At 42.3% G+C, this 22,176-nt stretch overlaps 1 protein-coding gene across 5 annotated transcripts in view; it reads left to right on the forward strand.

Moving 5' to 3' along the window:
• Positions 1-22,176, forward strand: part of NFIB (nuclear factor I/B) — a 290,118-nt gene that overhangs the window by 783 nt on the left and 267,159 nt on the right. For all 5 annotated transcript variants that reach the window (XM_006881291.1, XM_006881292.1, XM_006881293.1 and 2 more), the window contains exon 2: positions 5,496-6,027. In XM_006881291.1, coding sequence (XP_006881353.1) covers positions 5,496-6,027 — 532 coding nt within the window. The remainder of the gene's footprint in view (positions 1-5,495; positions 6,028-22,176) is intronic.

Raw genomic sequence — 22,176 nt, forward strand, 5'->3', positions numbered from 1 at the left:
CTGGCACCCGGAGGCGGACCCCGGCCTTGGACGCGCTCACGGGGGCCCGGATCGGCCGCACACCCAGTGGAGTTTGGCTAGGGGCCCCGGGCACGAGCCCGTGTGGGCGCTGCCGGCGGTGGGCGGGCGGCGAGGCGAAGCGCAGCTGGGGAATCCGGGTCCATGCTGACCCGCATCTTGGGGTTCCCCTTGGCTTTCTGCGAAGGGGCTCTTTCCCTGGACACAAGTTAGCTGGCCAGCCGACTGTTGTGGGCTTTGAGAATGGGTTCCTTTGGTGGCGACCTGCTCATTTGACGCTTTTGGGGCGTAGCTCCTAAGGCATAAAGTAATGCTCAAAAAGTCAGGTCATTTTTTAACTTTGAAAGTTGTTTTGGTATCAGAGGAATAGTGGTGTGAAACAACCCACTGACTTTGTAACTAAAACGCGCGCGCGCACACACACACACAAACACACACACACACACACACTTTAGTATTTCAGAGGAGTCGGCCAAAGGGAAAAGTGGGGAGACTGAACCGATTTACCTGGGGGTGGTTTTCATCGCTCACCAGCTCCTGCCCGACTAACGGAGGCGCTGAACCACACACCTCAGCCGAGAACAGTTCTCTGGAGCACTGAATGAAACCTCCAAAGGAGTGGGACACTGCTACAGCTTTTAGGGGAACGTGGCACTAGTTGGTAATTGATAACCACACGTTGGCATGAAAGCGAAACAGTTTTCAAGTGGAGGCTAGTCTTGGGTGTGCTTAATAATAATAATAAAAACCCTCTTCTAATGTTAAGACGATGCATTTTTATAATGGACAAATGATTAAGATTTCAATTGTTTGACAATTAGAAACCATTGTGATTCCAAAGGACGGAGGCATTCATAAATTGTGAATGAAGATGAAAACAATGATAAGGCTTGTGCAGTGATTGGATCCAGTCCTGTCGCTTTTTGGCTGACACATTTTTTATTGTTTATATTTTGTTTGGCATCTGAGTATGATTGACTTAGATATGGCTATTTTCAGCAAGTAAACGTGCACTTTAATTTAACAAAAGTGGGAAAATGAGTTGTTTAAGCCATTTGTATTTTAAAAGCCATGAGTGAGAATGGCCAATACATACAAAGAGGAAAAGAGTTCAGGTGTATAAGCAGTGGCTTGTTCACCTTTCATATTATTCACCAGTAGTATTTAAAAAAAAAATATATATATATATTTCTAATAAACGATCTTCATTCAATACTGTTTGTGGACTGTACTGGTTATTGAAGCACGTTAAAATTAGGCCAAATGAATTAACTTTTTGCTTACAGGGCACTACCATCACTTGCTTTCACCAGTGAAGAACTGGCCATGTACCCTGTTTTCTGTATTCAGTTCTATTTCCAGCATCGACTTTTAGAAACATTAGCAGCATTTGCATTATGTTTACAGTTTGTGTGTCAAACTCCACTAGCTTTATCTTAACTTGTATCTGCTAAAAATAAGGCAGCAGCTTGACAAATAGAATATGAGGAGCACACGCAGTGTAATTGTTCAGCTCTCACATTAGTATTCAAGGATACCTACTGGCCTCTATTATTTTAATAATCTAATTCTGGTTTGGTATATTAAAGCTGGTTTGGGGGCTAGGCCTATCTGAGAGAAGGAATTTTAGCTTTTAGAATTCTTGCTTAATCACTAGGTGAATTTATAAATGCTTTAAGGAGCTGTTAAAGGGGGCTATTTACTAGTTTTAGTTTTGTATTAGAGTTTGCTATATATTTATAGGAAAACGTTTCTGATTTTACTTGACATGTGAAAACAAAATAGAGTAACATTTTCAATTGGCTGAGAACTTTAAAGAGTATCTCAGTTGTTACAATAAGGTATCTAGATTTTAGAATGGAATCTTAATTCAAAAAGAGCTCTTGCCAAAGTTGGTATTTTACAAAACTGTATGCTGTCACACTGGTTCCTGGTATACCTAACAATTGTAAATCAGGCATGCAAGGAAAAAACCAGCTCTCACAGAAGATTTAGTCTCTTCCTACATATAATGGAAAATCTTAATACTAGAACTTGGAGTTGGCATCCTTGGATCGTGTATATATATTATAGATATATAATCCTGATACTTCTCCAGTTCTTTAGATAATATTTTTTTATAGTTTATTGTGATATAGCAATGCTCTTGGGACAATCTAGTATTTACTCTTCCACCTTTATATTGATCTAATTAATTTTCCATCCTTTTCATGGAAACCATTGTTTCCGTGATGAGAATGAAATATGCCTGGCGGAATGAAGACTGCTTACTTTTATATTTGAAATTCATAACTTGGTTATTTTATCAATTCTTTAGTTCAGTTAAAGGAAGTTTTAAGAGGGAAAGAATTATTGAAAGCTAGTGGATTTTAAGGAAAAAACCCTGAGAAGTCAAGATGGCACATTACCTAAGCGTAGAACCATTAGGTATGGGATGTCTTATGAGCTTTAAAATTTTTAATGAGGACAGAAACTCTTTTTATGCTCCCTATTCGTGTTATTCAACATTCTTAAGATTTTATTACTACTCAGTACTGAAAAGCAATCACATTGAAAGGGTGAGATATTAGGTATGTTAATACTGAAATATATGTAACTTAAACCAAATTTCCATGAAGAATTTTTTTTTTCTAATGTTCCCTTGTCAAGTCAGTGTTTGATTTGAAAGGAATCTACATAATAGTAAAGGCCTGGGAGATATTATTAAAAAGGCCACTTTGTGGTCTAAGAAAGTTTACTAATTCCATTTATCTATAAGGGGGAAAAATGTGGGCTGTTTAACATTATCTGACAGCACTGACAGCCAATGTAAGACAACCTTAATAAGCATCATTTTGTGAGCATTTGTTAAGAAATTCTGAATTCAACCCTCACATTTGCATTCTGATGATATGAGATAACTTATTACAATGCTGAGATCTATTACATGATAAAGGGTGATGTTTATGGTCAAGTGTTAGAGCTCAAGCACATTTAATCCAAACTAGGCTTGATGTCTTTATAGGAAAGTGAAATGCCACTGAACATAGTGCTTGAGGATGAAAGTGCTTAAGTGTTACCTCATGGCGTAGTATCTGTTAAAATAATACTGCCTTTTAAAAAGCATGACGGGAATAAAAAGAGTCAGACAAAGCTTTCCCTGCCCAGTGCAGCTCCTACATTTTCAAGTTTTACGTTGATGATAGGTACTTTTTAGATCATACCAGCGGATCAGAGTAAAAGTCAGATTATAAGTGCATTGAAGTCTGTGTTTCCCTTGAGCGGTCTTTCTCCCAGTGTACATTTCTGAGGGGCATAAACAAAGTTTTTCTAGTTACAGTGAAAGCTGAAAGCGTGGCATCCGAGACTGTATGGAGATAGGGAGGTCTTATCATGGGCTGTGGTTGCTGTGAACAGGGCAGCCTCCCCACACAAAGAGCAGATTGTGGTTTAACTCTTTCCATGGCCTACTTTAATGTGCTCACATAGTAACCGAATTGTTCAAATCTCTGCTGGAAACTACTGATCGGTTTAATGATTTCCTCCATGGCATTTGGTTATGCACCACACTGTGATGGAATCATCTGCATTTGGTATTGTTGCGATATTTGGATTCCTCCTCCTTCTGTGGCAGGGATTTTACGACCAGGCATTCAAACACTTGAAAGTACAGAATTGATTGGGTGGGCCGTGCACCTCTCCCGGAGCTGAACTGCAAACTCCTGACAGCCTGAAGCACAGGAACTTTGCATTTCGTCTTCAGACGGGCTTCATAACTCTGTGGACGTTAGGGGACATTGTTGTTAGTGTGGCATTAGTTGGACATTCATCACCTCTGCCTACTGGAATGGATGGAACTGCTGGTTAATAGAATTGATTCCACTCAGTGGAGGGGATTAGCCCTCGTACGTAAACTGGAATTTGTGATACAGTCAGTGACAGTTGGTTTTGCGAGTGGGGTGACAGCGGAGTCAGGGTGTGTTGGTGGTGGACATTCTCACTGCTCCAGATCAGTGATTACTGTGGTCCTCTGCGTGGGTACGGCCTGTGTGCCCAGCTCTCCGTGAATGGTAGTGATCGGCCCAGACCAGCAAGCTGGTTTTACCTAGGGCAGGAAGTCCTGAGACACTGACCATACTGGGAAATAGCGTGAACTTTCTTTAGATAAAGATTATTTACCACTTCTCAACTCTACACAATCCCCCCCCCTTTAAAAACAAAACAAAACAAAACTCTTTGGAGGAAACAGGGAGGCCAGACATAGGAGCTTATAGGTAAAGTGCTTACTGCAGAGGGCAGGGAACCTGGCACCCACACGTGTGGCCTCACGGGCCTGCACGGCCAGTGCCTTGTGCACCCCAAGGTTTACAGACGTGGGTGAGGCACAGCATGGATCCCACAGAAGCAATAACTGTCCAGCAGTGCCCCGTGGTGTCACCCTGCCACAGCAGGCAGGGGCACGAGGAATGCAAAGTTGGTGCCAAGTTACTGCTTTCCATTGTTCACCTCAGATTGATTTTTTAAGGGGTTTTGAATAATGGCCATCCTCTTGTGATCGGTTAACAAAGTAACAGAGCCTGTGGGGCTTTAGTGCCCACAGGCCAGTGGCCGGGACAACAACCGTGCAATGTGTGCTTTTTGACTTTATAAACTTACTTTAAAATGCAGTGTGTGTGTGTGTGTGTGTGTGTGTGTGTGTGTGTGTGTGTATGGTGTGGGGGGGGAGAGAACAGTCAGCTCAAAGTCTGGAAACCTTCTGTTCAGGACACTGATACCGGGTGCCCTTTGCCCACTTTCCCTCGCTGTGTACCGGTTTCTCTAGTTACCGCTCTCGGAATGGGGCTGTTTCAGTGTTGGAATGTTGGACGTTTGATAAGAAAATGGATCAAGTTTAATGGCGCATGCTCTTTGTGCCACCAGCAGGCTCTTGCTGAGAGCATGCTCCGGAGCGGGAAGTGTGTGGCATTGCACGGAGCGTCTACAGGCTTTGTGTTTCTGTGCCACCGAGAAGAGAAATGAACGGTGGCATCGCGCCTGCCTGCTGAACGGCTCTGCTCCGGTGTAAAAACAAAAACAAAAACACGACCAAACACCAAACCAAAACAAAACCCAGCCTCACTGCCTTCTCCTCTGTACCATGGTACTGTCGAGCGTTCTTTGGTCAATGAAATGTTGAAATATTAAGTTTGGTGTCAGGAATCACGGTGGTGGTATGTTTGTAGGGTAGAGCTTGCATGGCATTGGGGTGACAGGGAGGGAGATAGGGGTCAAAGAAATAAAGTACAGACCTCACTTTCTTTTGGGGAGGGACACTCTACCTGTGAATCTGAGTGGTAATAATTGGACATACTTTTCTTTTTTGTCTGGCTAGAAAGATTATTCTATGTAAGAGAAGAGCGGGTTTGTTTTTGTGCAGAATTTTTAAGTATGGAATTATTTTTTTGTGCTTTTCAAGTGAAACTGACTCTCTGTGTCTCCCCCTCTTCCGTCTCCCCCAGGATGAATTTCACCCCTTCATCGAGGCACTGCTTCCACATGTCCGTGCAATTGCCTATACGTGGTTCAACCTGCAGGCTCGGAAACGCAAGTACTTTAAAAAGCACGAGAAGCGGATGTCCAAGGACGAAGAAAGAGCAGTCAAAGATGAGCTGCTCAGCGAAAAGCCCGAAATCAAACAGAAGTGGGCGTCCAGGCTCCTGGCCAAGCTGCGCAAAGACATCCGCCAAGAGTACCGAGAGGACTTTGTGCTCACCGTGACCGGCAAGAAGCACCCGTGCTGCGTCCTGTCCAACCCCGACCAGAAGGGTAAGATCCGGAGGATCGACTGCCTGCGCCAGGCAGACAAGGTCTGGCGTCTGGATCTAGTCATGGTGATCCTGTTCAAAGGCATCCCCTTGGAAAGTACCGACGGAGAGCGGCTCATGAAATCTCCCCACTGCACAAACCCAGCACTTTGCGTCCAGCCACATCACATTACAGTATCAGTTAAGGAGCTCGATCTGTTTCTGGCGTACTACGTGCAGGAGCAAGGTAGGAGCAGATGTTCTTTTCTTCCTGTCCAACAGACACTGTCCACCACCCCTATGGGGGGGGGCTTCCCGGCTCTGGTTAGGTGGCCCCGGAGGAGGCCTGTGCGGACCCTCCATCCTCTCTGGGCTGCGTGTCGTGCCCACTTCCACCACGTGTGCACGCCCTGTAAGCAGGCACGATAGCCCACGCCTGCTGAGGCTTGACTGGCAAAGCAGCACAGTGTAGATGTTTGTTGCCAGTGTCTTTGAAAGTGGATACCCTGGGTGCACAGTAGCCTACAGAATATAGTTCATCCTACTTCCCTTTCTGCCCTAGACGTCATTTTTTTGCATCACGGTCAGGTTCCCCCATCTGAAACTCGTATTCTTATTTGTGTGTAGTCAAACCGTCCCATAAAAAATCACTATACCAGCTTCCTAACTCAGCGGGTGGAGGGACTTTGTTCACAAATCCAGTACTATGAATTGCACTGAAATAGAGTCAGCATTTACTATTGCAAAAAGCTGCAGATAGCCGGTATCAAAAAGTTCCATCTTAAATAGACCTACATTTGTGTGATTTTAATATTTCTGTCAACACCTATTTCTGATTGTGCAATATTCACTGTAGAGGAAAGGGATGGTGGCTCTCGCCTTAAATAATTTGTTGCTGTGTTTCCCCAGAGTGACTTGGGAACATTTCATAAATACTCTGAGTTTGCGTGAATATAAATTTGGAAAACTTTCTGGGGAGAAAGGTCATGGCTTTCCTTCCAGAGCATAAAGAACAAAACCAGAAAGTAGACTGGTTACACTGGTTCAGAATAAATCTCGAAAAGAATGCAGAAACCGCATACTATACCTACTTTTTAAACATACTCAATGAAGAGATAGAAATGGTTTCCTGAGTAATTAAAATATTGGTGAACCTTCTCTTGAGTATTTTTAAAACCAATCTTTATTATTTCTGTATTCTCAATACATTTTCCTTAAGTAGGCGGCAGTTTGCTTTCTTCTAATGAATTTATCAAGCTACTGATGTCTTTGTGTTAGCAATTGGTCTGTATTGATAGAGCACTTTAGACTGCAGCATACCGTAAGTGGACTGAAGTCTGGCTTGCTGCAGATGGCGGGTCACTCCTAACTTGGCCTGGCATTAGGGAAAATGGCCAGGTGGCAGACGCCTATCTGATGTTTGTTATATGAATGTGGGCTTTAAGAAATTGGTGCAAGCTTTATTAGCAGTTCTGTAAGTGAAATGTCAAAATGACTCTGTCTTAGAACTCTAGATTCTTACGATGTGCTTTTTGTCTTTATAGCTTGGTGGTGGTTTCAGAAAACTGCTTCTAATGCTATTAGTAGATTTTTAAAATCTGATTTTTAAGTAATAGTGCTGGACTGGCCTATTTAGTAAAACTTCACGTTCACATTTTTTAAAAAAGATGGAACGGTGCATTTTACTGTTTACATGCTTTGAAAAATGAAAACTCCAGTAATGATGATTTGTGGGGAAAAAATTATTTTGCACCCTGCATTTCCCAAAATAAAAGCTCATTAACACCTGACACTTAATTTGACTGACAGCTGTCTCAGAGGTGACATTATAAGGTGGGCTGTGTGTATGTGTCGGATTGGCTGCGAATGTGTTGCAACCTTGTGGGGAGAGAGAGGGGTGGGAGTAGAGTTTGAAAAACTGGGTCATGGAACTTTGTGGTGCAGGTAAGGGGACGAGCAACACTTGAACTTGCTTGCAGGCCCGTCCGGGAGGTGTGCACACATGCATGCTTGCTCCCAGGGCAGGCAGCCAACTCTCTTGGTTTTGATGAACTGACAATAAAGAATGTATCCTCTGGATTTGTGGAGATAGATGGAAGGAAGAAAACACACAAAGCTTTCTGTGTTGCACTGTGGGTAGGGTAACCACCAAGTTTTGAGCAATTCACGGAGAATGTGTATCAGTTGAAACCTTGACTCTGGTGGTGGTGGTGGCTTCAATCACCGTAAGGAGGGCTTTGCATTTTTGTCCTTTCACGGTGTCCCCTGAACTGGCTGCTACCTGCCTTGACATCATCTCCTCCTCACATCTGCGGGTTCTTTCTTGGAAAAAGTCACATCAAGGGTGCATTTGTGCTTCCCCCTTTTTTCAAAACTCCTCTATCATCCTTTGTCAGGAGCTGTTTAATGATGTCATTTAGCCGAGCGGTTGATTAGAGGAGGTAGGTTTTGAAAGATAAGTCTGGAGTCAATCAGAGAGGGCTGTAGATCTCACGTCATGACTTTTGATTCCTTCTGAGTCCTCAGGAACCCACTGATAGCCGTCTTATTAGTCAGGTAAAGAAGTATAAGGGAAGCCGTGAACGAGAAACCAGAAAGGCATCGTGCTTGTGGCAGGATGAGCAACCAAAATTACCTCCCCGGCCTCCCCCCCCCCCCGTTCCCCGCTTCTAAACGATTGGGAGAAAAACATGAGAAAGAACAGAGAGAATGCCAAAGATGGTTGCCACCGGCACCAGGACTGGCATCAGACCCTCTTTGTTTAGCCTCGGATGCCTGTGATTTGTTACTTGGCATCTGCATTGCAGCATGGAACGAGGTTATACTATATTGACAATTTCCAGATCTGGGATGTCAATAGTTCTCTTGGTTACTTATCTATCAGACCCCATAGGAGGAGGGCACACGTCATAAAGTTCCATTGTTGACCAAACTTCCTTTCTTTCCCCCTTTTTCTCTCTTAAATTACCCCCCCCACTTTCTTCCTGCCCCCACCTCCCCATGTCCAGCTGCCTGAGCCTTTCTGAAATGTGCAAAGAGTTACCAGCGTTTTGACACAAACCCCACTGCTACCTGTGCATCTGGTGCAGTCTTGGGGAGGGCACGTATGCGTTTTGAAACATTTTTGGAGGTAGAGGTCATCAGACTCTCGCCTCCCGTGGCCGCAGCCCCGAGGCCTGCCAGCAGCCAGGCGCCCTTTGTCAGCCGCCCCTCTGTGCCTCGAGCTGCCTGGGCCACACCGTGTCCCATCTTCCTAGGTCTTTGCATGAGCACAGGGTCACGCCGGGGGTGGGGAGGAGGAAGGGGGTTGTTCGTGGAATTACCTCCCACTGTACCCCAGAGGTCCACGTCCTGAGGGAGCAGCCGGGTTGAAATCCGGGAGAAATCAGTTGCCATTGAGTCAGAAGCTGCTGTTCAGCTGCTTCGTTGCTACAAGCACCGCCATTTTGTTTGTGAAGTGCCAGGCGAGGGGGGAGAAGAAAAAAAGCAGACACCGTGCTTGGTGCCAATAATGGTTGCCAGTGGCACCGAGGTTGGCATCAGACCCTCTTTGTCTGGTTGCTGAATGCCTTTGATTCGTTGGTTGGCATCCGCATTGCAGTGGGCACACAGGAAAGTTTTTGACAATCCCTGAATGAGGGCAGCTCGCCTGCTTGCTGCAGCAGACCTTAGCTAATCCGAAAGGCTTCCTTTTCTTCTTCTTCTTCCCCCCTTTTGGGGTTTATTTTATTTTATTTTTAAGACAGGGACAGATTCAAGGGGCGAGGGGAGAAGGGGGAAAAAAAGAAAAAGCTGTAAAGTGGCTTCCATTTTTTTCCCAGCGAGATTAAAGATGCCCAGTGCTTCCGGGGCAGGTGGCACCTCTCCCATATTGTCTCTCTTGTTGCCTTCCCGAAAGCAAAGCAAAACAAAACATAACTGAGCAGAAGCCCTGACAAGGCTGGCAAGAGGTGCCTTGCAGGACACAGGGGTCCTGGGGTGCAGGGGTGCCATGGTAAGTGGTGGAGGATGAACCCCTGCAATGGTGCAGAATGCATTCATCACGGCCTTGGTGTTCTGGTCCAGCTGCTGCCTTATGCTTTCCAGCCCCCCCCCCCGCCCCCCATTTGCCCGCTTCACAGTTTTAGACCTGGATATAGTGAGGGGCTGACTCTCCTCTCTAGTTAATCATAATGATTAGTAGAAATGTTGAGAGAACTGAACATCCCAAATGAGGAAAGCAATAAGAATCACTCATCCCTGAATTTCTCCATTCGGCCTCACAATGTTGCCCCATTCCCAGTGCACGGTTCTGCAGCCCAGGAAGACCAACCGAAGTGCTTTTGGTTGATGTTTCCTAGATAAGTTAGCATTAATATTGCTTTCCAGTTAGCCACTATTGTCTTGTTAATTAATAAGCAGGATTAGCAGTTCTACCCAGAGGGCTTCACAGAAGGAAGTGTGGCCTAAGAGAGGCCTGGCGTGCCCCCAGAGTCAGGTCTGAGGGGATGCAGTGAAGGAGGGGTCCACTGGACTGTCTGTGAGGCACAGAAGGGTTTGGCAGAAGGAGTAAGGCCACAACACACACAAGAGTTAAAACACTCTGAAGAGATAGAGACCTTTATCACCAGTGTAACAGGTTAGAGCTTAAAGGGCACCTCTGACTTCTGGCCTGTACTTTGCACTCTTCTTAGGCATATTTTGCACTGCTGAGGGGCGTGTGGAAACCCACTGGTGTTGTGAAAGACCCTTGCCTGTGGCCTTCTCGAGCAGTGGGCCTGTGACCCACTCTGGAGTAGCAACTTGCTTTGGTCCTGTGGTTCAAGGTGATGACGATTAATGTGCGTTTTGAAGTTGCGAAAGAGGTGCCTTGTTTACAGGGGAAGTTGCAATTATCATTACGGTTTGGAAAGAGAATCCTTCCTGGTTGTCACGTATCATTAGCAAGGAGGCAAATGCAAGGAGTTATTTGCATCCTTCAGCGAGTGACTTTTAGAATCCTTTCGGGAGAACAGTGATTTCTTTATGAAAAGCTTAAGGAGATAATTGTCAATTGACAGCGCATGCTAATGTTTTAATAAATTGCGCCTCGTGTGCAGGTTGTTTCCATGAGGAGGGAATGCACGCTTTTCCAACGTGTTCAAAGGAAGTTGTGTCTGGAGGGTTCAATGTGCTTGGATCATGCATTGTCCTGGAAGTGGAAAGTTGGTGGGGCGGGGAGGGGCTTTGTGCGCACGCTTAAGTTAGGGGTCATGGCTACGTGTTTTCATCTTACATCCTGTCCTTGACTGAACTCCTGAACTCTACTGCTCCTGTGTTTGCATGCTGCCTTATATGAAGTTCACAAGATCAAGAAAGGCTCTTCTTGAGGCCTGTCTGCTCCTAGGCTTAATGAGACCTTTGTGGGAACATACATTGTAAGATAAGATACTTAGTAATTTTCTCACTGATAAGAAGAAAGCACTGTCTAGGAGGGTCAGAAGGTCACCCTCTATGCCATGATGTCTCTGCCCCCAGATAGCTTAGCCAGACAATTCAAGAGTTAAAAGTCTGAGGCCCCAGTTGCCAGCTGGGAGGCCTGGCATCTGTGTTCTGATATGGCAAACTAAGCTCTTGCATTGCTGTGAATATGATCTCACTTTTCAAAGGAGAAGGGAGAGACAGAGAGAGGGAGCCCGCTCCTCTGTGACATCGATTATGATTTTCAAATATTTAAAAAAATACGTACAGCAACCCACTTTCTGGAAGTAGCAAAAAGTAGTTAAAATTCCTTCCTATCATCACTAGGCACCCCACATTTTAAAAGCCTGTATACACAGCCCTAGAAATCTTGTCATAAAAATATTCATTGAGATTATGTGTTTGGATTTAGGAACTTGGGGTTCTGTGCCTCTTGTGTGGTAAAGTAACTCCGTACGTGAAAGGAGCAGAATAATATTCATGGTCCGGAATTAACGGCTGTTTTGGGGATGAGTGCATGGCACTGATGAGGAAGGGTGGCCGGGTCCCCCTCTTTCTGATCCACATCCTGGAGACTCGGGGTGAGCAGGAGTCACTGAGAGGTCATTCCACCACAGCTTTACTTCTTTAAACTTGTCTCTAAAGTGAGACTTCAAGAAATACAAGCAAGTGTAGATGTAAAACAGCTTTGTAATAGATTTAATAACTTTAAAAAAATTAATTTACGTGTTTTTGCCTTACTTTGGAAGTTGGAATGAAACTGCAAAGAGAAAAATGAAAGGTTCAATCCTCTGTTAGCTTTTTTCTTTCTTGTGAACTTGGCTCTGGGATTTGAAAGCAGCAGCAATTCACAACGTCTAGTTTAATAATGTCTTTCTCCCTAGTTCATTGTGCTGGATTAATCCAGAAAACTAAGACAGTGAGTCTTAAGAACATTGCGGGCTCTCTGTCAGGGTCTCAACGGTCTTTTTTGGTTTTAGTACCTGGAGAGGGAGGGTCCCAAAGGGAAGCTAGTGTAGAATTTTCTGAAATTTTGAGAAAATGTTAGTTTTCATTTCTGTCAGCCCAGTGACCCAGTGACATGATAACGGGCTTTCTAATCTAAGAATAATTATTGCTTTGTTTTGAGGCCTTGAGTTTGCAGAGTGTAGACAGCCTATGTAATACTGGTCGAAATAAGCAATTATTAGGTAATGGAAAATTTGGGGCAGAAACAAAGGGGGATCCTTTTCTCTCCAGCTAGTTTTTGGGCAAAAGTTTCTCTTGAGCTTGTGAAAGAATAACACTTAGGATTGTTGGGTTTCCACAATCCTTCCCAAGTTTGAAGCTTAGGAAAGTGGAACTCATGGTAGTGGGGGGGGTGCGGGTGTGTGTGTGTGTGTGTGTGTGTGTGTGTGTGTGTGTGTGTGACTGTATTTCAGTGTCTGTGCCATTGCAGAGCGCATGATTAGCCCACACGGTGTTCAAAGCACAGTTTCCCCCCTACTTGTTTTCCCCCTCCAGCCTGGTGGAGGAGGAATAATTTTAGAAATCTCAAGGACTCATGGTTATGCGATCGGAAACTCGAGTTAGTACCACAGCCGGCCTCAGAGCCAAGCACAGCAAAGAGAGGTGCTTCCTCTCTGTCAGCCTCGCTTTTCTGAGGCTCAGTGGTCTATCATCTCCTTTTAAAGGAAGTTCTTAGGTCCTTGAACTCCAGTTATTCGATGTGGGTCATTTCCCTGAATTCATGTGTTGGGACCTGGCATATAGAGTAAATCATCCAACTGTAGAGAACTTGTGAGAACTGGGTGTCCCAGGTGAGGGAAGAGTTTGCAAGATTAGGTGGACTTAGGCTGATCAGTGTGTCTGTGAGCTTAATGGCACTTGAGGGCTTGGGGTTTTGGGTTGGTTGTTATATTATACAGAAAATTGGAAGAAACGGCTCCCAATTAACCAAGGAGGTGGGAAGACCTTGAGGTACAATTGAAGGCCACACACATTAGAAAATAAACCCTCCAGGTTTAAATGAGAGTGTGTTCCAAGATGGGGAAGCCTACTATTCTTGTACATTAATATATTGTCTATAAGAAAACACTAGGGTACCTGTGTTCCTCCAGTTCACAAAGATGTTTAACCAGGACAGCATGGACAAACCAGAGACAAATGAAGAATTTGGAATAGGGGGTGTATAAATGAAAAGGGAGGGAGAGATAGAGGCCGTGTTTTCACTAGTTGAAAGTTGCACAGACATTCTCTGTTTTTAGCAGCCCACTTCAAGAGCATGTCGCCAGTTATTGATGAAGAACAGATCAGTTGAAAAGGGGATTTGCTTAAACAAGGGCCAAGTGAAGCTAAGACTTGTCTTTGAGAAAAAAAAACCAACCCAAATCCTTTGGTAAACACGTGACATTTAAACATCCTAGTTAGCTTTGGTTCCATTTCTCAAAATAAGACAATCAACACTGAGTGTTCAATTGGATTTTTAAAGTGCATGGAATCTCTCATAAATCGACATAAAATCCTTCAACAAATATTGATTCATCAATACTCATAGATAATGTCATTCTGAATGGAACTGTCGCTTTTCTCAAAAAACTTGATATTTTTTTTCACTCATATAATAAAACCCACTGTTTGGAGAAGAAATGTGCCTCCCTAGCAGAGAGGGGTAAGGCTTAGGACAAAAATCTATTCCTGGCCACAGATGTTAAGAAAGTTATTTGTGATAGGGCGTATTCTGTAATACATGTGAATGAGGGATTACATTTATGCTCATGTTAATAACAGGCGTATGTCAATAAGAAGTCTCTGCTCGTCTGTTAGTGAACGCTAACGTGTGAAAAATGTCCCTGCTTAGGACAACTCGTATTTTATTATTCTGACATCTGCAGTTTCTGGCTGGATTACCTTAAATTTGCTATGCTATGTTAAAAGCCTTGTTTTATGAGGTCGGTCTCAGCTTCTGGCCTTGGTGTCAGGAACCCTGCTACGAGATGCAACTTGCCTTGTTAGGTTTAATTGACCAAAGCTGATGTGTTAAAACAATTCATTTGTGCTGTAACTTATGCCCTGGTGAAGTTGCTACCTGAATCCCTTGACCTTGACTTGTCTGGGTCATGGAATGGCTGCAAGCTGTTTTGACCTTTCTATTGTGCAGTAATGTCACTGTTTCCTTTGATTCTTTTATGGGAATAGCTGACAAAAAGGCCCCGGCCCTGACTTTCCACCCCAGTGGGTTTCAGGCGGCCCTCTGCAGTGGCTCCTTCTGGTCTTCTGTGTGACATGGGCTGGTTGTAGAGCACTTTCTTTTATTTGCTGACAGTGATGGGGACAAATTTGCAGCCCTCCTTGGTGCAGGAGGTGGGGAGAACATTCTAGTGCTTGGAATGCTTTGGAATTGGGCATAGATCTTCAGTTTCTGTGTTATGGTACACAGCACAATTTCCTCTGTCCTGCCTTTTCTGAGGTGGAATTTTCAGTCCTTTATATTTATGGTTTCTTTAATAATGACTTTTCAACGATTACAGCTGTTAAAATAAAAATATTTGATTGTTACTATAGGAAGTGAAAACATTAACTTTAGTTAGGTGTTTGCTTACCAGCATGTAAGTCCTAAAACATCACGCTATAAATCTTGGTCTGATATTGGGAGGTGGGGGAAGCTGTATCCTAAATACATACACTTAAAAAAGTTTGCGGTTTGTTCTTTTTATTTAAAATGAGAATAACATGGTAACTCTATTCTTGTAATTTATAGTCTTAAGGGAATCTCATTCTTTGTTAATTCAGTTGCTAAATTTCATGATATAATAGAGAAACATGAGTAAACAGGAAGTTTTTATTTCTGTGGATTTTTCCCCCTAGTGTGTGAAACTAAATATTGATTTAGAATGAATAGAAGATGTCTTTTCTCTTCCCTGTAATGATCCCACATGCTGAAACTGAATTTTACCTCTGATCTTCTCTTCTGCAGCAGTGAAACGATTTTATTTTTAAAATATTGGAAATGTCTTCTCAAATGTAAAAACACAGATATTTTTATCCTACCAAATTTTTCTTTGCCAAATATGACATTGTAGTTCATGATTTTTTTCCCTATATTTGCCAGATTAAATATTTAAAATCCAAGCTGTTAAGTTTTATTTTTAAATTATTAGAGGGAAGAAAAGGAAGTTTAAGTTAGAATGTGCATTTCCTTCCTTGTATGTCGCATACTGTTTATACATGTGTGTGGGTACACTGACAGATGAGTGGCAGTGTGGCACAGGGCTGGGAATCTTGGAAATAGCATTCGAGTTTTGCATTCCCATTTAAAAAAAATAAATCTGTAAATAGCAGGTAAGGAATATTGTGTCTCTCTGTGTGTATGTGTTTTTGTTTTTTACCTCCCCCTCTCATGAATGCTTACACGATTAGAAATTTACAGGTTTTGCACAATTAATCATGTGGCTAACCCAGCACCCTAGAGGTCAGGAGAGGGATGAAATGCTTGGACTATGCCAGTCAGTAGCCTTGGTTTCCCTCTTTTTTGTTTGAAAAGCCATTTTTCAGTGTTTCAGTCAATGCAAAATCGGGTTTGGATGCTAGAAGTGGATAATGATGTTAAGGCTATAGCAGAAGACTCCTGACAACTCAGAAAAAATATCTGAGACTTTTTCCTCAAGTCTTCCTCTGTTCCTCCATTGAAAGCATGCTAAACTGATCTCTGCTGTTGAGTTAAAGAGGTGGAGTTTCTGGACCATGGATAATTGGTGGATGCACTCTGCGTGTGTGTGTGTGTGTGTGTGTGTGTACACATGCGCTCTGGGAAGAAGAGAAAGAAATGAGACCAAAAGGAGCATGATAAGGCTTAGCTATTGCATGTACTGCTGAAGAAGGATGGTTCATTCCTAAATCGAGTCGAAACTGATGTATAATTTGAAATATTCTCTCCCTCTTTGAGGTGTGGATTGCCCTCACCATCAGGCAGCTTTCCCCTCTTCCTTAGAAAGTTTTGTTTAGCAAGACAAAACTTTCTTTAGTTTTTGCAGACCATAATAAGGACGTAGACTGTTACCATGGGTCCTGGTCTTGGCCCTGCCCCTTGTCGCCTTTGTGGCCTTAGTCAAGCCACTTCAACTCCCTTTGTCTTGATTGTCTGTGCGTAGAGATTGCAATACCTGCTGCATAGGCTTGTTTTCAGGGTAATGGAGACAATGCGTGTGACTAAAATAATATTATTAATAACAGCAGTTGTTATTATTGTTGCTAGGTGCCATTGAGTCAATTCCAACTTACAGCAGGGCCCTGTGACTGAGTAGAAGTACCCTGTAGGGTTTCCTAAACTTAATTTTTGTACGCACCGACTGTCAAGTCTTTTTCGCCTAGAGCCTGTGGGTGAACCAACAACCTTTCAGTTAGCAACTGAACGCTTAACCGTTGCAGCACCAGCGTGCTTCAATAAGAACAACAGCTGTGGCTACATAATAAACCCCAGGCCCTATTCTGTACAGACCCAGAGTGCGGAGAAGGAGTGATGGAGAATTGAAGCAGGAGGCCATCAGATAGTTGATGTGCATCTCAGATAAGAGGACTTTCTAGTGAGAAAACAATAGTCCAGATAATAAAGGTTTGTGGAAGCTCTGGGTGCGGGCCCAGGTGCTAGCTAGTGGTATTTAGTTTGAAAGCACATTTAAAGGAGAATTACTGTCCAGTGTTAGAATTCTTTAGACTGGCTTACCCGAGAATACGTTTTGTGATCAATCTAGAGGATAGGAAATGTAGAAGGAGAAATAGTTTATTGGTGGCTCCTGGAAGAGCTAATGCCAGTGTCAGATGAAGAGTGGTTTAGCAAATACTTGTAATCCGTTTCACTCTTACCAGGGCTCTGACAAAAGCATAAGACTTCCATTTAACAGAAGTCAGAGTGCCAGCTTTTGGGAGAACTGCACTTCTGTTTTAGATTTAGGTGGACAGAAGTGGTGATGATGTGGCGAGTCCAGATTGTTCCTGAAGAAGAGCAGTTGGCCGGAGTTTGCAGATTCCTTTTAAGTCTGACCGTTTCTTACTTGAAAGATGACTTTTAGGTGCTTAATTATGAACGTGAACTATTTTTACTTCATTGTCGTTTAACTCATCTTTCAGTCAGTCCTTGAAATTTTCCTTTTTAGGGTGTTGAGAGAGGTACTAGAGCTCGAAATAAACAAGTTAATATTTATTACTTAATAAGACTTCACCTCGGCTAGGCATAACCGGAAGCCAACTAGGAAGTGGTTAGAACATTTACTTATTACTAAACTAGATTTAGGATTATCGCCTGCCACTTCCTTGGCTCTAGGGGGCTTGGTGCCATGTGGTCACTGAGCCAAGTTTGTGGCTAGATTCTTGGGGGAACCAGCCACGAGCAATGATCGTACCCCTCATTCAACTGGGACAACAGCTGTGGAAAGTAGAGAAATGAACTCATGTCCACATTGGAAAATACCTTCAATCACGTGCCACCTTGATGCAGTGTGAAAAAAATCCCATATTCTTTTATGAAGCATTTTATGATAATGCTTATCATACACCTAAGGGTTCTCACCAGGAGTTAATAGGAAAAGTCATTTCACTGTTTGCCCTTTAGTTAAATAGTAACAGGGTGTGCAGAAAGCAGAAATCAGAACATTGATTAGCTTGTTTAGATTCAGGCATATAATTTTTAATAATCTGTGCCAGGCCTTGTCTTTTTTGAGAACATGTGTTAAGCTACTGTTCTGTTCATGGATACACAAAAGGAAAATATTTTGGTATATGAAACAAATTGCATCTTTTTTTTTTTTAAGCCTCATAAACTAGGTTGCTCTTAGTAGTGAAAGGATTTTGGTATTTTGTTGTTCTAAAGCCTTAGAAAAGGTTTACTTGTACTAAATGATTTCTAGTTAATGGTGACCTCAAGTGGGAACGCATACATGGTTCTGAAAAACTGGCCGCCTTATGAAATGACCTTACTGAGATTCATACATATGCCTTCAAGTTTCTTCATGGCAAAGCATCATTATTTTCGGATATGACTTAGAGTTATCATGTAACAATTTCTGTTCTATTTACAGTCTCCAAATAAGGGAAAAGCTGCTTATAGTAATATGAGGATCACTGGTCTTACAATAATTAAATAGACTTGTTAGACTACATTAATCCCTTTTGGAACATTTGGAATGACTTCTTAGTACTAACAAACACTGCATTAGGGCCTACAATTAATCTGCTTTTTGTATCCAACATTTGTATAATATAAAACATGTGTATAGACTAACATAGTTCAGGTTTAAGATGAGTTCATGGGAGGACAAAATGAAATTATGTGGGACTGTTGAGCATTATGAATGTAATTCCAAGTGCTGCGCAAAAATGGCATTCATTTAGAACCTGCTTAGGTGGACACATTGTTCTTCGCGCGCTTTTGTTTTTTGGAGAAAACCATATTTTAGTTCTCAGAATTATTTCGTCTATACTTTGAGATCCAAGTTTTGTATGTGACACCCCAGGCATATGCAATATAAAATATAGTTTGTACACACACACACACACACACACACACACACACACACACACACACACAGAGTCATCTGTCAGGATCCTTGGAGGACTGATTCCAGGACCCTTGTTATTATTTTGTGCCATTGAGTTGACTCTCACCCATAACGACCCTTTGTACAACAGCTCTGAACCCTGCTCTAGCCTGCCAAATTCTGGGATAAGCAAGTCCCTTATATATAGTGTTGCACTGTTCTCATATAACCTATGCACATCCTCTTACATATTTTAAGTCATTATCTCTGGATTAGGTTTGTAATACCTAATACAATGTAAAATATTAGATGAATAACTCTTAATGCTACCTTTTGAGCCATTGCTCTTACCTCTTTATTGTGTCTTTTCTTTCCCTTGTATTTTTTATTTTCTGTTGCTTGACTCTATGGCTGCAGAACTCCTGGATACAGAGGCTAGAAATGTTAGTTCTATTCATATCGGAAAAGTTGCATCAAATCTGTGTGAGCTGGTGTTTCTGGGTACCTAACTCTCTCCGAATCCTAGAGAAAATGAAGCACATGACGTTCTAAGGTCTGGCCTAGGTGTAGTCTGCATTTGAGCCGAGATGGCACAAACTCTGCATTCACTATTCAGGCAGTGTTCTTGCAGATTTGTTGAAGGAGTCAGCTTATGTTCACATCTCTGCGGAAGCACCACGAGGCATGCTTTCTCCTCGACGTGGGCTCTTTAATCGCTGAGTTCTCCACGCTAGGCGTGTGGATTCAGTCTAACATGTGCCAGTTACGGGGAAAATATTTGGTGAAGGATGAAGTATTAGTCCAGTCTCAGGACAGATTGTCTGCACTTAGAGTACTGGGGAAATGCTGAGATTATTGAGTGGTTTGCAGCCGTTTTTGACTGTGTGACTGGGACCACGTAACACACTGCCAGGGAAAAACACGATGTAGCAACAATATTAGATCATGCAAATGAGACTACTGAATAGTAATAGTTATGGGCAATATTTTGGAGAACACTGATTAGTGACAGTTTTATTACAGCAAATGTATGTATCAAGTCCCCAGATTTCATTGTAATGTACTGAAAACAGATGTCAAAGTATCCCAAGCAGAATTTCATGGTTAATCTACATATTGCATGGAAAGTACAAACAAACCATTTAGAATTCTGTTATTTAATCCTTTTCGAAAGAATGAAAATATACAATTTAGATTTACTCCATTCTTTCTCTTAATTTCCATTTTTGTTTTCTATGGGCTGATGATAAATTATTTTTCTGTGTGCTGTTTTCTTAAGATGCATGTGGGAGAAGGACATTCTGCATGTGGACATGGTTTTGCTCAATATACTTTGAACTGTAAGTTTCTGAACATAAGGGCTTTGCGTTCAAAACCAAAAACTAAAAATAAAGGAGAAAAATAAGCTATTAGTTAGTGATCCAGTAATGGACTTTGCTTCCTCTGTTCCTCTGTGTATGGGCACAGGGTTTTACTAACTGCTGCATCATTATAGAAGCTTTTTGATAAAGAAGAGAATGAGTTTATGATACCGCTGCTTGCTGAAGCCTGGAGAACTGGGGTTTCTTGGTGACTCAGTTTCTTTGTCTATTCGGTGTGAGGTTTGGCCTAGAAGGCTTCTTCTGCCTCTCTCACTTCTGGCATCCAAGGAATTTGGCCTTTAGTTGCACTGGTAGAAGGAAAACTTTCTTCATATTCAGCAATATTTAAGTGGAGTTTAATAGACTTTGTTAAATGTAGGGGCTTGATTGGTTTTATTTATTAGGAAGAATTAAGAGAGAATGTGTAACCTGATTCTTAAGTAACACTTTCATGTTGCACAGGTCAAAGTTCACTGGTCACATAATTTGGTTAAGTCTAAATAGAAAGCTTGTTTTAGAAGAGAGAGGCCTCTAAGCCATAGAAGTTGAGAGCTGGGGAAAACCCCCAGAGACACCTTCACATTACAACTTAGAATCCTGAGTCTCAGAGGCGTCTAGAGCCACTTGGGCTGTGGTGCTGGCTTTACGGCTACTTGGGCATAAATCAACAGCTAATGTCAATAGAATGGCATATGTTATTTTGTGAATATTGCACCAAATATTTTAAAGGAACACAGAGGAAACAGCATAATCAGATGACTTACAGTATCATTTATTAATTTCAGATGTCTTATAGTATCATTTATTAATTTATCGATGCCATTTAAGAATCTTGTTTTCCATTTATACCTTATCAGAGGATGTGTTCTCATAAAATCAGTCTGAAGATAGAGTTGGAGGGCTGGTTACATTTAATCAGGAGAACAGACGCCTTTTTCTTTCTCATTTATGGTCTTTTCAAAAGTTCTGGTCAGTTGCTCTCTTCTTTGAAGGGGTTTTGGGAAACAGAGAAGATCCACTCAGGAGGTATTGTCTCATTTGTACAAGTGCTAACGGTCATGTTTGGAATTAGTTATGAGCAAAAGTCCTTTCTTTGACTCCCTTCTCACCCCAAAACCAGATCTTTGAAGAAAAGATAGAAGCCAGAGTAGGGAGCTCTGATGGCCTAGTGGCTAAGGAGTTGCACTGCAAATCCAAAGGCAGGAAGTTCAAGCCATCAGCTGCTCCATGGGAGAAAGATGGGTGGACAGTCTTCTCCCGTGCAGCCTGCAGCTTCCTAAAACCTGGTGGAGGATCAGCTGTGAGTTGCTCCTGACTCCACAGCAGTAAGTTTGAGTTTGACGGCTTTAATTAAGAACTGGCTTAATTAAGTTATCTTTCCTTGATGTCTACAATTCTGCAAGTAGTTTAGTCGCTTCAAAGTCTTAATTTTCTTTTATATGCTGTTCATCTTAAATATCAGCTAAAAACATTAAAAAACTAAAACAAAAACCATCCCACATCTTTGGGTTTTAAAACCATACATCCACCTAACTGCTTTTATTTAATAGATACATCTCTAAAAACTTTTTCTTAGTTTAATTTTTGGAAATCAAAACATTAAATTTACTGCAGGAGTTCTGTTTCAATAGGAAACTTCTGATAAATCCTATTATTGTAAAAATTTTTTAATAATATAGAAGATTGTCTGAAATTTATGCATTGTTGTCGTGTGTTGTCAAGTCGGAACCAGCTCATTGCTGACACTCCAGTGGGTTTTCAGAGGCAATAAACTACGTGGGAGGAGACTGCCCATCTCTCTCCCATAGAGAAGCTGGTGGATTTGAACTGCATTTCTTTGGGATTGTGGCACATCTTCTTACCACTAGGCCACCAGAGCTCCTTTGCTTATATGTATTAAGAGACCCTTGAGTACAGCCCAACTGATCAGTTAAAGCTGAGATATTGGCAGTATTAAAAGAAGTTTAATATTAGTTATCCCTGGGGGCAAATTTAAAAAAGATGATATTAGGTCTAATTAGGCCGTGGTCTATGAATACATGTGACAGAAGAAGAATTGATGCTGTGGTGTTGGAGAAGAGTATT

The sequence above is a fragment of the Elephantulus edwardii genome, unplaced genomic scaffold, assembly GCF_000299155.1.
Source record: "Elephantulus edwardii isolate Elephantulus edwardi_28Jun2011 unplaced genomic scaffold, EleEdw1.0 scaffold00014, whole genome shotgun sequence".
Lineage (NCBI taxonomy): Eukaryota > Metazoa > Chordata > Mammalia > Macroscelidea > Macroscelididae > Elephantulus > Elephantulus edwardii.